The 13,711-nt window shown below is 41.2% G+C and overlaps 1 protein-coding gene across 1 annotated transcript in view; it reads left to right on the top strand.

Annotated features, from left to right (window-relative positions):
• Positions 1-13,711, top strand: part of LOC108002766 (ryanodine receptor) — a 34,264-nt gene that overhangs the window by 14,920 nt on the left and 5,633 nt on the right. Inside the window, 29 exon segments of the mRNA XM_062071314.1 lie at positions 95-194; positions 1,939-2,137; positions 2,209-2,579; positions 2,661-2,892; positions 2,965-2,994; positions 3,115-3,259; positions 3,387-3,682; positions 3,773-4,306; positions 4,381-4,613; positions 4,702-4,804; positions 4,878-5,033; positions 5,218-5,333; positions 5,420-5,965; positions 6,039-6,857; positions 6,941-7,264; positions 7,637-7,914; positions 8,002-8,222; positions 8,467-8,557; positions 8,633-8,949; positions 9,030-9,333; positions 9,413-9,566; positions 9,655-10,446; positions 10,527-11,545; positions 11,606-11,977; positions 12,101-12,213; positions 12,425-12,574; positions 12,640-12,733; positions 12,835-13,080; positions 13,675-13,695. Of these exon segments, the coding sequence (XP_061927298.1) occupies positions 95-194; positions 1,939-2,137; positions 2,209-2,579; positions 2,661-2,892; positions 2,965-2,994; positions 3,115-3,259; positions 3,387-3,682; positions 3,773-4,306; positions 4,381-4,613; positions 4,702-4,804; positions 4,878-5,033; positions 5,218-5,333; positions 5,420-5,965; positions 6,039-6,857; positions 6,941-7,264; positions 7,637-7,914; positions 8,002-8,222; positions 8,467-8,557; positions 8,633-8,949; positions 9,030-9,333; positions 9,413-9,566; positions 9,655-10,446; positions 10,527-11,545; positions 11,606-11,977; positions 12,101-12,213; positions 12,425-12,574; positions 12,640-12,733; positions 12,835-13,080; positions 13,675-13,695 (8,376 nt within the window).

Genomic DNA, 13,711 nt, shown 5'->3' with positions numbered 1-13,711 from the left:
GGTAAGGTTTGTCCGTGAAATTTTTGATTCTAAATCGATCGTAAGTGTTGAGTGATGAAGGATTAATCATAATGATACCAATCGTGAATGTCAGGTAACTAAAGTACACGCCGGTACCCACGAGTCATTTGGTCACAAATATCAAGTGGGCGACATTGTTGGATGTTTCATTGACGTCGCGGACCGAACGATCAGTAAGATTTTCCCAAAAATATATCCAAAATAATTCGATCTGCAGGTCTATCATCTTTCTTTTTTTTTTTTTTTTTTTTACGTTTTCTACTACTGTTTCTGTCTTTGTCTCTGTCTATGTTCTTTTTCTCCATGTTGACTTGATTGTTTCTTTTTTCTGCGTTTCCTTGTGTCCAAATATCACGAACGAAATTAATGGGGGATTTCGTTCGACCAAGTGTGGCTTGACATTTCTTTTTCTTTTTTCTTTTTATCAACCGCGAGGGAATTCGCGAGGAACTACTTATCCGTATATCCGATATATTATCGATCAAAGTCAAAAGTAAATCGTTTCTCCTTATCCCCTTTCGTATCTAAAAATCTCGTGCACGCGCATAACACACGTATATGTATATTCGCACATGCAAACGCGCAGCAGAACATTAAAAAAAGAAAAAAACGTTGAATTCCACGATTTAAACGTACGAAAATTACAATTAATCGCGTCACGGTTTCCCGATCAGACGAATCAGAAACGAGAGAATTTGAAATTGGTGAAATTTTGTTTTAAAGGAGGAAAAAGTATACTCGGGAACAGCCGAGACATTTGGCAAACAATGGCAGGTTGGAGACGTTGTCGGGGTTTTCCTGGATCTAATCGACAGAACGATTAGTAAGATTAGGAATCTTTCAAGCGAACGCTTCAGCTGCCATTTCAAGCTATACATACATACATATTATAATTTGATCCAATAGAGATAGATTACTGGATACATTTCTCTTGTATACAGAGTTCGAAAAATTCAAATGAATAATTAATTATTCGCTTTTTTTAAATTTTATTTCGTTTCGTTCTTGTATTAATAAGCACGCGAGTAATTTGCACTGGTCCACTGTGAGCGTCGTCGTTTGTTTGATCCAAACTTTGCTATCATCGTACTTTGCAAAGCGAATCACGTTTGTTTTGTTCGTTCCCTTTCGCGAAACGACTCAGATGTTCATTATCGTCGATCGCAATTTCATCTTGTCACGTCAATCATCGGCAATGCTTTCATATATATTTATATTATTAGATTTTCCACTCGTTCCTTAATCAATTCGTGCACTTTCATCAATGCCAATTAGCATTTACATGTGTGTCTGTTCTTGTATTTCTTCGTATCCAGTATTCTATTCGGTCAATGTATATTGTAAATAACAGCGATAATGCTTGTCATATTTCTCATACGACTCATATTTGCTAACCACTGAAAAAAAAACCAAAAGTGGTCTTGAAATTTGAGGAAAAAATAACGGCCTTGAGAAGAACGGCTTTTGAAATCGTCATCGTATCGATTAAAAAGATTCTTCCAAATCAAAAATGTGAAATGCCCTTCCACCTTTTACAAATCTCGTCATCAAATTTTATTTATTTATTTTTCCTCGATCGATTCACCCGATAACATCGTCCACTTATTTTTATCTTTTTAACATTTTACGTAAACCCATTCCCTGCATGCATGTTCAACGTTCGTTTCCGTTTCCGCAATTTTCACATTTGCTTCGCATAATTGTACATAGTTGCATTTTATCTACCGTTTTAATCTTTGTATGCCGTTATTAACCGATTACCGTAATGCTTCTTTAAAATTTCAAATTGCTAGTCGCAATTATCATTTGTATCTATTCCTATATTTTTTAGTCGACCCCTTTAAAACTAATTTTGTCTCGTAATATTAATAATAATTCACAAACGAAATCTGAAATCTACAAACACCCCCCGTTTAGGCTTTTCTCTAAACGGGGAACTGCTGATGGACGCGTTGGGTGGTGAAACCTCGTTCGCCGACGTGCAGGGTGATTGTTTCGTGCCAGCTTTCACTCTCGGTGTCGGTCAAAAAGCGAAATTAACGTTTGGACAGGACGTGAACACCCTGAAATTCTTCACCACCTGCGGTTTGCAAGAAGGATACGAGCCGTTCTGCGTGTAAGTGACACACGATTCGATCCTCAACGCGCTCGACTCGAACGTTGCAAAATAATCCTCGATGCACACAGAAACATGAATCGACCGGTTACATTCTGGTACACCAAGGATCAACCGATTTTCGAGAACACGGACGACATGGCTGACACGAGGATAGACGTGGCCAGGATCCCAGCGGGTTCCGACACTCCGCCATGTTTGAAGATCTCGCACAACACGTTCGAAACGATGGAGAAGGCAAATTGGGAATTCCTTCGACTGTCGTTGCCGGTTATCTGTCAATCGATCTTTATTTCGGAGAGCGAGAAACTGAGAAGATGGCAAGAGATCAAAATGCGTCAGAACAAATTGTTGTCAGAGCAGATGGAGCAAGCTCAACAAGTGCCCTCTGCTCACATAGAGCAGATCATGAAATCTGGTTTCAGTATGAGCGATATCAAGGGTATGATATTCCGTGATGTGTAGTTTTTTTCTTTTTTTTTTTTTTTGATATAAATCTTAATCTTAAATTTGATTGAAAAAGGATTGCAAAGGAACTATTCGGAGGATGCGGTGGAAGCCGACGAAATGATGAAAGAGTCACCGATTCCTATGCAGAGGAACAAACCGGCCAGACCTCCGAGAAAAGGCTCCCTGTACGGATCGCGGACGGGAAACATGGAGAACGCGATTAGCGAGGCCGACATGAATGGATACGGCGACATGAACGGCGATATCAAAGACGATAAGAAGAAACGTGGGCGTTCGCCGTTCCGGTTAGTATAATTCGATTTCTATCATATTTCTCTCCCCGAGATAAATGTATTTTGATATTTCGATATTCCTAGCAAACTTAGCAAAGAGATGGAGGATGCCCCGTAAGTTTTCGAATTAAATCTGACCTCGCGTCTTGAAATATATATTATGTATATATCGAAGAATATAAAAAAAAAATGAAAATCCACAGACGTTCTATACGTTCTGACGATGTTCCACAGATTCTTCTCGCGGAAAGCGAAGTCTCCGGATGCGAAATCGAAAACGCCCGAGCCACCGATACGCTCCGACGTCTCCGACAAAAGCACTAAGACACTATCGATGAACAAAGCAAGTAGCCGGCCTCCCCAAATTCGTATATCAAACGTAAAACTATTTATTTTTATTTGTTTGTCCGTTTGTCTGTTCGTCCGTCCAATCTTGTATCGTTGTCCAATCTTTTCGTTTCGAGCTCACCAAGCATAAAGAGAAACTTTTTCCTCTTCCCCCACAGACGGACTTGAAAGTGGTACCGCCCCAGATCCCAGAACGAAACGCGCCCAAAGCAATGTCCGTTCTGACGGGGAGCGGCGTCGAGGCGATTGGGAACGAGATATTCGACACGGAATGCTTGAAATTGATGAACGAATATTTCTACGGGGTACGAATATTCCCTGGACAGGATCCGACTCACGTTTACGTAGGATGGGTGACCTCGCAGTACCATTTGCACACCAAGGACTTCAACCTCTCCCGCGTGAGGAAGGGCTCCGTGGTTATCACCGATGACTACGATCGTCCGGTAGAGCAGTGAGTTCTCGATTCCTCTTCCTTTTCGTATTTTCCAACGAGAAGGAATCTTGGAGAAGGTGTAACGTGGCGTTTTCCATTCGCCGCCAGGGTTGACAGACAAAGTTGCTACATGGTGAGAGCGGACGAGCTTTACAACGAAGTGACGCAAGACGCATCGGGCAAGGGTGCGTCTCAGGGGATGTTCGTCGGATGTTTCGTGGACACGGCGACTGGTTGGGTCTCGTTCACGTGCGAGGGAAAGGAGACCAGTCACAAGTTCAAGATGGAACCCGACACGAAACTGTTCCCCGCCATCTTCGTGGAGGCTACCAGTAAAGAGATCCTTCAAATCGAGCTCGGAAGAACTTCTACGACGTTGCCACTGTCCGCCGCGGTGTTGCAGAATTCTGAGCGTCACGTGATACCGCAGTTTCCGCCCAGACTGAAGGTTCAATGTCTGAAGCCTCACCAGTGGGCCAGAGTTCCCAATCAGTCCCTCCAAGTGCACGCGCTAAAGTTGTCCGATATCAGGGGCTGGTCCATGTTATGCGAGGACGCCATATCGATGCTGGCTTTGCACATTCCTGAAGAAGATAGGTGTATCGATATCTTGGAATTGATCGAAATGGACAAGCTACTCAGGTTTGAAATTTTGATAAATGAAAGAATTGATCGTTCCTTTCGAGGATCGACTCGATTTGTTCGATCGTTTTCAGTTTTCACGCGCATACTCTGACGCTGTACGCGGCTCTGTGCTACCAGTCGAATTACAGAGCGGCACACGCTCTGTGTCAGCACGTCGATCAGAAACAATTGTTGTACGCGATTCGAGCGGAATACATGTCTGGACCCCTACGACAAGGATTCTACGACTTGCTGATCGCGTTGCACCTCGAGTCACACGCGACTACGATGGAAGTGTGCAAGAACGAATACATTATTCCTTTAGGTGAAGCTTAACAAATTTTTCTTAAAGCGTCCTGGAATAAACGTCCATCGTATCGTAACGAACCTATCCTATCCTACTTTTCCTTCAGGTCAAGAATTGAAGGAACTGTACGAAAACGAAGAAATGAAACACAGTCTCAGGTATCTGGAGACCGAATCGGTCCGACCTCAGATGAAAATGACGGACATCAGGTAAATAGAACGAATCGAAAATTAAATGTGAACCCCGTGACTAATAGTCGACATCAAGGGATGATTCTTCCAGCGACCAGGCGATCGAGAACATAAGGAGCCTGTACAGTCCGCACTTCCCTCTCGACGTGGTGCGGGATTACGTGATGACCGCTTTGAACGAGGCTGTCGAGATCAATCAAGTTCACAATCGGGATCCAATCGGAGGCAGCAATGAGAATCTTTTCTTGTATGTAATAATTCGCAACGAATACGCGCACGCCTGGCATAATCCTCGCATATTTAGCGTGCTCGCCAGCAGAATAAGAAGGAGAAGATAACGCTTTCAGGATAATTTGCTTAGCTCTGCAGAATCAGAATATTTCTTGTCCTCGTATTGTTCTTTCATTCACGATGTGCTTTGTTTGTTGCAGACCACTTTTGAAACTTGTAGACAGGTTGCTCTTGGTTGGAATGCTCAGGAACGAAGACATCATGAAGCTTCTGATCATGATCCATCCCGAGACTTGGGATCCAACGTTTGAAAAAGGTACAAAAGTTGTGGGATCGTGAATTTTCATTTTTTGGGGAGATCGAGAATAAGAGAAGAGAATGCAATGTAAAAATCAATTGCAGAGGGGAAGGACGAGCACAAGAAGGGATTGCTTCACATGAAAATGGCCGAGGGAGCTAAGCTGCAGATGTGCTACCTTCTCCATCATCTGAACGACATCCAGCTTCGACATCGCGTCGAGTCCATCATCGCTTTCAGCCACGATTTCGTTGGTGATCTCCAATCCGATCAACTTAGACGTTACATCGAGATCAAACAGTCCGATTTGCCATCGGCGGTGGCAGCCAAGAAGACCAGAGAGTTTAGATGTCCGCCTCGAGAACAGATGAACGCGATCTTAAGTTTCAAGAATATGGAATTCGAGGATGATCCCGAGAATATACCTTGCGGAGAAGAGTTGATAAGCAAGATGAACGAATTCCACAACAATCTCATGTCTTACGTGTCCTTGAACGCTCTTGAAGAAGCAGCGGATGCCTTGGAAGAATCAATGAAAGAAGTTCAGAAACCTGGCGCGATTAAGAGGTTGTTCAATTTTATCAACACGGTGAAAGAGTTGGAGGAAGAACCTAAACCTGAACCGGAACCTGAAAAGAAGACTCCAGAAGGTTTAAAGAATTAAATTAACGAATAAATTATTTCTTCTTGTTGCTTCTTTACGTTTTTCATTATCTCTTACAGAGGTATTCCGCAAAGTTCTCATAAAAACTATCGTCAGCTGGGCCGAGGAATCCCAGATCGAGACTTCAAAGCTGGTTCGAGAAATGTTCAGTTTGCTTGTCCGTCAATACGATACCGTGGGCGAATTAATTCGAGCCTTGGAGAAGACTTACGTGATCAACAGCAAGACGAAAGACGACGTTGCTTTGATGTGGGTCGGTTTGAGTCAGATCCGTGCCCTGTTGCCTGTCCAAATGTCTCAAGAGGAGGAGGAATTGGTCAGAGAACGACTCTGGAAATTGGTGAACAATCACACGTTCTTCCAGCACCCAGATCTGATCAGAGTATTGAGAATTCACGAGAACGTGATGGCGATCATGATGAATACGCTGGGCAGACGTGCGCAGGCGCAGTCCGATGCTCAAACACAACCGCAGACAACAGAAGGAGAACCAGTTTCCAAGGAGAAGGATACTTCTCACGAAATGGTGGTGGCATGTTGTAGATTCCTGTGTTATTTTTGTCGAACATCGAGGCAAAATCAGAAGGCGATGTTCGATCATTTCGACTTTCTCTTAGAGAACAGCAATATTTTACTGTCGAGGCCATCGTTAAGAGGTTCGACGCCATTGGACGTGGCTTATTCCTCTCTTATGGAAAACACGGAGCTTGCTTTGGCATTGAGAGAACATTACCTCGAAAAGATTGCCATCTACTTGTCTCGTTGCGGTTTGCAATCGAATTCAGAATTGGTTGAGAAAGGTTATCCTGACCTGGGTTGGGATCCAGTGGAAGGTGAACGATATTTGGACTTCTTGAGATTCTGCGTTTGGGTTAATGGTGAGTAAAATTTAAAATTTATCTTTTCATCTTGAGATTTAAATTCAAGAAGTTGCACATAAATAATTACAATTCTCTTTTAGGTGAAAGTGTCGAGGAAAATGCAAACTTAGTGATCCGTCTGCTGATCAGAAGACCAGAATGCTTGGGTCCAGCTCTTCGTGGTGAAGGCGAAGGTTTATTGAGAGCCATCATAGACGCCAACAAGATGTCCGAAAAAATCGCGGATCGACGAAAAGTACACGACGAAGCGGAAGGTTCAACGGTCATGCAATTTGAGCATCCACTTCCAGAATCAGACGACGACGAAGACTATATCGACACGGGAGCCGCCATCTTGAATTTCTATTGTACTTTGGTGGACCTGTTAGGCCGCTGCGCTCCAGATTCTTCCGTTATCGAACAAGGTAAGATTCTTCTATTGTCGAAAGTCAAAGTTTCTTTCCCCTGGATTTACGATATCATCCGTAAGTATCATCGACTCGAACATCACACTTATATATACACTACTTTCACTATTTTGAGTTGACAAACTATTTGCGAGGTTAGTTTCATTTCCAATCTATAGCCATTTTCTTTCATTTCCAATTCATCGCGAGCTCCTCTACCTATTTCGTTACTTTCAAAATTCTCTAAGTCTAATAACACTGTTTTTAACATTTTTTTGACGAGCAACAGAGGCTTCTACAGAATCTGTCGGTAATATATACAAAATCATGCTTTTCGTTTCTTTAATGATCTCGTTTTGTGAACGAGATTACATCAGGAAAATTTTTCAGGAAAGAACGAATCTCTTCGAGCGAGAGCCATTCTTCGATCGTTGGTGCCTCTTGATGATCTACAAGGTGTCTTATCTTTAAGATTCACCTTATTGAATCCGGCAGCAGGTGAAGAGAAACCAAAGAGCGATATGCCGTCTGGTTTGATTCCTGGACACAAGCAGAGCATTGTTCTCTTTCTGGAACGCGTTTACGGCATCGAAACTCGGGAACTGTTCTTCAAAATACTCGAGGAAGCTTTCTTACCTGATCTCAGAGCTGCTACTATGCTGGATAGGGTAAAATAGAATATAAATTCAATTTGAATCAAGAAAAATAGACGAAAATTGCGTTATATTCTCGATTTCAATTGTCAATTGTTTTAGAACGATGGATACGAATCAGATATGGCGTTAGCGATGAATCGTTACATCGGGAACAGTATTCTACCATTGTTGATCAAGCATTCCAAGTTCTATAACGAGGCTGACAATTACGCGAGTTTATTGGACGCCACGTTACACACTGTGTACCGATTGAGCAAGAACAGAATGCTGACAAAGGGTCAACGAGAAGCAGTCTCGGATTTCCTCGTGGCATTGACCAGGTAAGCACGATCTTTCTTAGAAACTTAATTGAAATGATTAACGGAATCGTTTTGTTGCTTAACAAGAGAAGTCCACGAGTTAAATGTCTCGTAAGTTCGAACAATATTATTCTAAATTGCTAATTCACGCCTTCGATTATAGTCAGAAAATTTACGCTATGAGGGTAACAATGCTTATAGATTACATTACCCTCGATTCTTTTCTTTTTTTTACAATACATTTCTAATTTCTTTCTCCTTTTAGCCAAATGCAGCCCAGTATGCTGTTGAAGCTGCTTCGAAAGCTGACCGTGGATGTATCCAAGTTATCTGAATACACGACTGTTGCTTTAAGGGTAAATTATTTTTTTATTATTAAAAAAGAAAAAGAAAAGACGAATAAAAATTAAATGAAATTAATTATACGACAGCTGTTAACTTTGCATTACGATCGTTGTGCAAAATATTACGGTTCAACCGGCGGACAAGGTGCATACGGTGCATCGAGCGATGAAGAGAAACGTTTGACTATGGTTTTGTTCAGCAACATATTCGATTCGTTGTCCAAGATGGATTATGACCCAGAATTATTCGGAAAAGCTCTGCCTTGTCTCACAGCTATCGGTTGCGCGTTACCACCTGATTATTCGTTGTCTAAAAATTACGATGACGAGTGGTACGGAAGTAAATCTGCATCTGCACAGTCGCCCGATGGACCATACAATCCTCAACCTATCAATACATCCAGGTATCACATTTTTTAATCACAAAAACCATAAAAAAAGTTCATAATAACATGGAATTAATATTGATTTTGTTATTTGACAGTGTGGTGCTGAATAATGATCTTAATCAGATAGTACAGAAATTCTCCGAGCATTATCACGATGCTTGGGCCAGCAGGAAGTTAGAAAATGGTTGGACATATGGCGAACAGTGGTCCGACATGAACAAGACTCATCCGAGATTAAAACCTTATAACATGTTAAACGATTACGAGAGAGAACGATACAAAGAGCCAGTTAGGGAGAGTTTAAAAGCTTTGCTTGCTATAGGATGGAGCGTTGAACACGCAGAAGTGGATGTACCCTCTACGAATCGTAGCTCAATGAGGAGATCATCGAAAAGTCAGGTAAATCATAATCCTGTTCCCACATTTCTATAGATACAATTATTGAATTTGATATTATATTTGAATTATACGACTTCAGGGAGATTCGGCGAATCCATTCAATTACAATCCTCATCCAGTTGATATGACCAACTTAACTTTGAGCAGAGAAATGCAAAATATGGCGGAACGTCTCGCGGATAATGCGCATGATATTTGGGCGAAGAAGAAGAAAGAGGAACTTATCACTTGTGGTCTGTGTCAACGAAGAATTGATATGAATTATTACGTTTGAAATTCAAGAGTAAAATATTTGATCTATAATGTTTGTGTCTTTTTTAGGAGGAGGTATCCATCCTCAGCTGGTCCCGTACGATCTTTTGACCGATAAAGAGAAACGAAAAGACCGCGAACGTTCCCAAGAATTCCTAAAATATTTGCAATATCAAGGTTACAAGCTTCACAAACCGAATCGAGGCGGAGAATCGGAAGTCGCGACAGCTGGTGCCTCGGTGGAGTTGCGATTTGCATATTCATTGCTAGAAAAGTTGATAGCCTACTTGGATAAGGCTACCATCAACATGAAATTGTTGAAACCTTCAGACACGTTTAGCCGCAGAAATAGTTTCAAGACGTCTACGAGAGACATCAAATTTTTCAGCAAGGTCGTTCTTCCGTTGATGGAAAAATATTTCAGCACGCACAAGAATTACTTCATCGCTGTAGCCACGGCTACCAACAACGTTGGAGCTGCATCTCTGAAGGAGAAAGAGATGGTCGCGGCTCTGTTTTGCAAATTGGCAAGTCTATTGAGATCTAGATTGGCTGCGTTTGGACCAGATGTTAGGATCACTGTCAGATGCCTTCAAGTATTAGTCAAAGGGATAGACGCGAAGAGTTTGGTGAAGAATTGTCCCGAGTTCATCAGAACGTCAATGTTGACTTTCTTTAATAACACCGCGGATGATCTTGGACACACGATTCTGAATTTACAAGAGGGCAAGTACAGTCATCTGAGGGGAACGCATTTGAAGACTTCCACGTCTTTATCGTACATTAATAGCGTAGTTCTACCGGTTTTAACAGCCATGTTCGATCATTTGGCTGCCTGCGAGTATGGTAGCGATTTGTTACGTAAGTATACAATTTTCAAGTAAAATACATCCGAGTTTTTAACGCAAATAACATAATTCGTTACTTTATTCTTCTATTAGTGGACGAGATTCAAGTAGCATCCTACAAAATGCTGGCGTCTCTTTACACCTTGGGCGTAGACGCGACGTTGACGCACGACAGAAAATATTTGAAGACGGAAATCGAGCGTCACAAACCGAATTTAGGCTCTTGCCTAGGTGCTTTTTCCAGTTGTTTCCCCGTAGCCTTTTTGGAGCCCCACTTAAACAAACACAATCAATATTCTCTTCTGAATCGTATCGCCGATCATTCGTTGGAAGCACAAGATATTATGACGAAAATGGAATCGAGCATGCCCACCCTCGAGACGATTCTGACGGAAGTCGATCAATTCGTCGAGTCTGAAAAAACTTACAACGAAGTTCCTCACGTGGTCGACGTTATTCTTCCTCTACTTTGCTCTTATCTGCCTTTCTGGTGGGCCCAGGGTCCGGACAACGTAAACCCGACCGAAGGAACGTATGTTAGTATGGTTACCAGCGATCACATGAATCAATTACTGAAAAATGTATTAAAATTGATCAAGAAGAACATCGGCAACGAGAATGCACCTTGGATGACTCGTATCGCGGCTTACACTCAACAGATCATCATCAATTCATCGGAGGAGCTGTTGAAAGATCCGTTCTTACCGCTTGCTGAACGTGTCAGAAAGCGTACAGATACTATGTTTCACAAGGAAGAATCTCTTCGTGGTTTCATCAAGTCGTCGACGGATGACACGTCTCAAGTCGAAGCACAGATTCAAGAAGATTGGCAACTTTTGGTTCGTGACATCTATTCCTTCTATCCTCTTTTGATCAAGTACGTTGACTTGCAAAGGAATCATTGGTTAAGGAATAACATATCAGAAGCGGAAGACCTTTATAATCACGTGGCAGCGATATTTAACATCTGGTCGAAATCTCAGTACTTCTTGAGAGAGGAGCAGAACTTTATATCTGCAAACGAGATCGATAATATGGTGCTCATAATGCCTACTGCGACCAGGAGACCTGCCGCCATCTCGGATGGAACTGCGCCTTCTGGAGGAGGCAAGGTTTGTATCAATGATATTTCGATAAAAAGATAAATTTATAATTAATGATTCGATTAACAGAAAAAGAAGAAACATCGAGACAAGAAGAGGGATAAAGATAAAGAGGTGCAAGCTTCTTTGATGGTAGCATGTTTGAAAAGATTACTCCCAGTTGGTCTCAATTTATTCGCCGGTCGTGAACAAGAATTAGTGCAACATTGCAAGGACAGATTCCTGAAGAAGATGCCGGAATACGAAATCGCTGAATTCGCCAAGACCCAATTGACTTTACCGGACAAGATCGATCCAGCTGACGAGATGTCGTGGCAACATTATTTGTACTCCAAGTTGGGCCAAAAGAAGGACTCCATGGAACCAGTGAAAGCGCAACAGCTGGAGGATGTGGTTGCGAGGATCACCGACATGGCCAAAGTTCTTTATGGTTTACACATGGTAAGTGAAAAATCATTTCGAACAAAATAAATCATTGTTACAAATCATTGTAATACTCCGCGATCGTTATTTTTTAAACAATCAAAGCTTCTTTATTCTAAGTAATTTTGTGTTCTCGAGTAGATAGATCATCCACAACAGCAGAGCAAGGGTCAATATCGATCCGTGGTGTCGATACAACGTAAACGAGCAGTAATTGCTTGCTTCCGTCAAACTTCCCTACATTCCTTGCCCAGGTATCCCGTTTTGGTTTCAATCGCGCTATATATGTTTCGTTCCTGACAATAATAAAATAATCAATCGTTTGATAACTTTGGTTAATTTTATGTTCACGTTTTGATTTGAGTTTCGTATATATTTTAAACTGTTACTATCAAATTAACCATCGATCCATTTTTTAAAAATTAATCATAACCATCACTAATAGCTCTTGTGATTATTTGTTAGTGATCTAACAACCATAGTTGTGTGTGCATGCTGCTAAAAGGCAACGAAACCTCCACCATCTCGGGATGGATGGAAGCGTGTGTTGTGCGCAGCAAGAAAGAGGGCAGCAATCGCATGTCTGCGTAGCGAACCACTTTACAAGTTACGAAGGTAAAAAGATTAATGTCCCTTCAACTTTTCCATAAACTATTATACATTTTCCTATTTTATTTCAGGCATCGGGCTATAAATATTTTCGCGCGAACATACTACGAGCTCTGGTTGCAGGATGAGAATGTTGGCCAAGAAGTGATGATTGAAGACCTAACGGTGAGGAAAAGAAATATCAAACTCAATATTCTTTCATACAAATATTTTGTTTCATATTTTCCGCTTCACTAATCGATATATATTTTTAAAAATTTTTAAAGCAATCCTTTGAAGATGCGGAATTGAAGAAAATGGACAAAGACGAGGACGAAGGAAAACCAGACCCGCTCACACAACTCGTAACAACGTTCTGTCGTGGCGCAATGACAGAACGATCTGGCGCGCTTCAAGAAGATCCTTTGTACATGAGCTACGCGCAAATTATATCGAAATCTTGCGGTGAAGAAGAAGAAGAAGGTGAAGATGAGGGCGGAGGGGGTGAAGAAGAAGGCGGCGCCTCGATCCACGTAAGTATTTTCTTCGATATCAAAATCAAAATATCGAGAAAATTTTTTTCTTAAAATACTCTTTGAACTACACATTTTTTTTTAATGGAAAATTTAAAGAAGAGAGACTAACAATATGTTTAAAACTTATTAACAATTTCGTATCTTTTTTTCGCGTACTAACCCTGTAGAAGCGGGGCCATAAGCCACTTATGGTAAGGACACGTAGTCGTTTGTGGAAATTCAATTGCTTCTATATGTAATTGACTTCGTTTCAACTTAAAAAATCCGATTGCTATCATTGCTCGTCGCAGTATCGATTGATTAACCCAAAAAATTTCGTTCATCGTAGTTGATCTGATTAAACAAAATTGATTCCTATTCGAACACACATATACATATATGAGTACAAATATGTAAATACGCTTGCATCAAAAGTAGCCAGTTTCCTGATCACTCTTTTAAAAATGTTTCGTTTCCACATCATTATATTTCCTTCTCGAAAAATATCATAGACATTGCTGATATCAATAACCAAGAACCCAATATATCATAAATATTCCCGATATATCAATAATCAATTCTATGATGCTTTCTTTAACGCTCTTCCTAAAGCGACCGATGCACAAACTTATGGTAAGATACTTGATAA

The sequence above is a fragment of the Apis cerana genome, linkage group LG2 (genome assembly GCF_029169275.1).
Source record: "Apis cerana isolate GH-2021 linkage group LG2, AcerK_1.0, whole genome shotgun sequence".
Taxonomy (NCBI): Eukaryota; Metazoa; Arthropoda; class Insecta; order Hymenoptera; family Apidae; genus Apis; species Apis cerana.
This window is presented reverse-complemented; position numbering and strand designations above follow the sequence as displayed.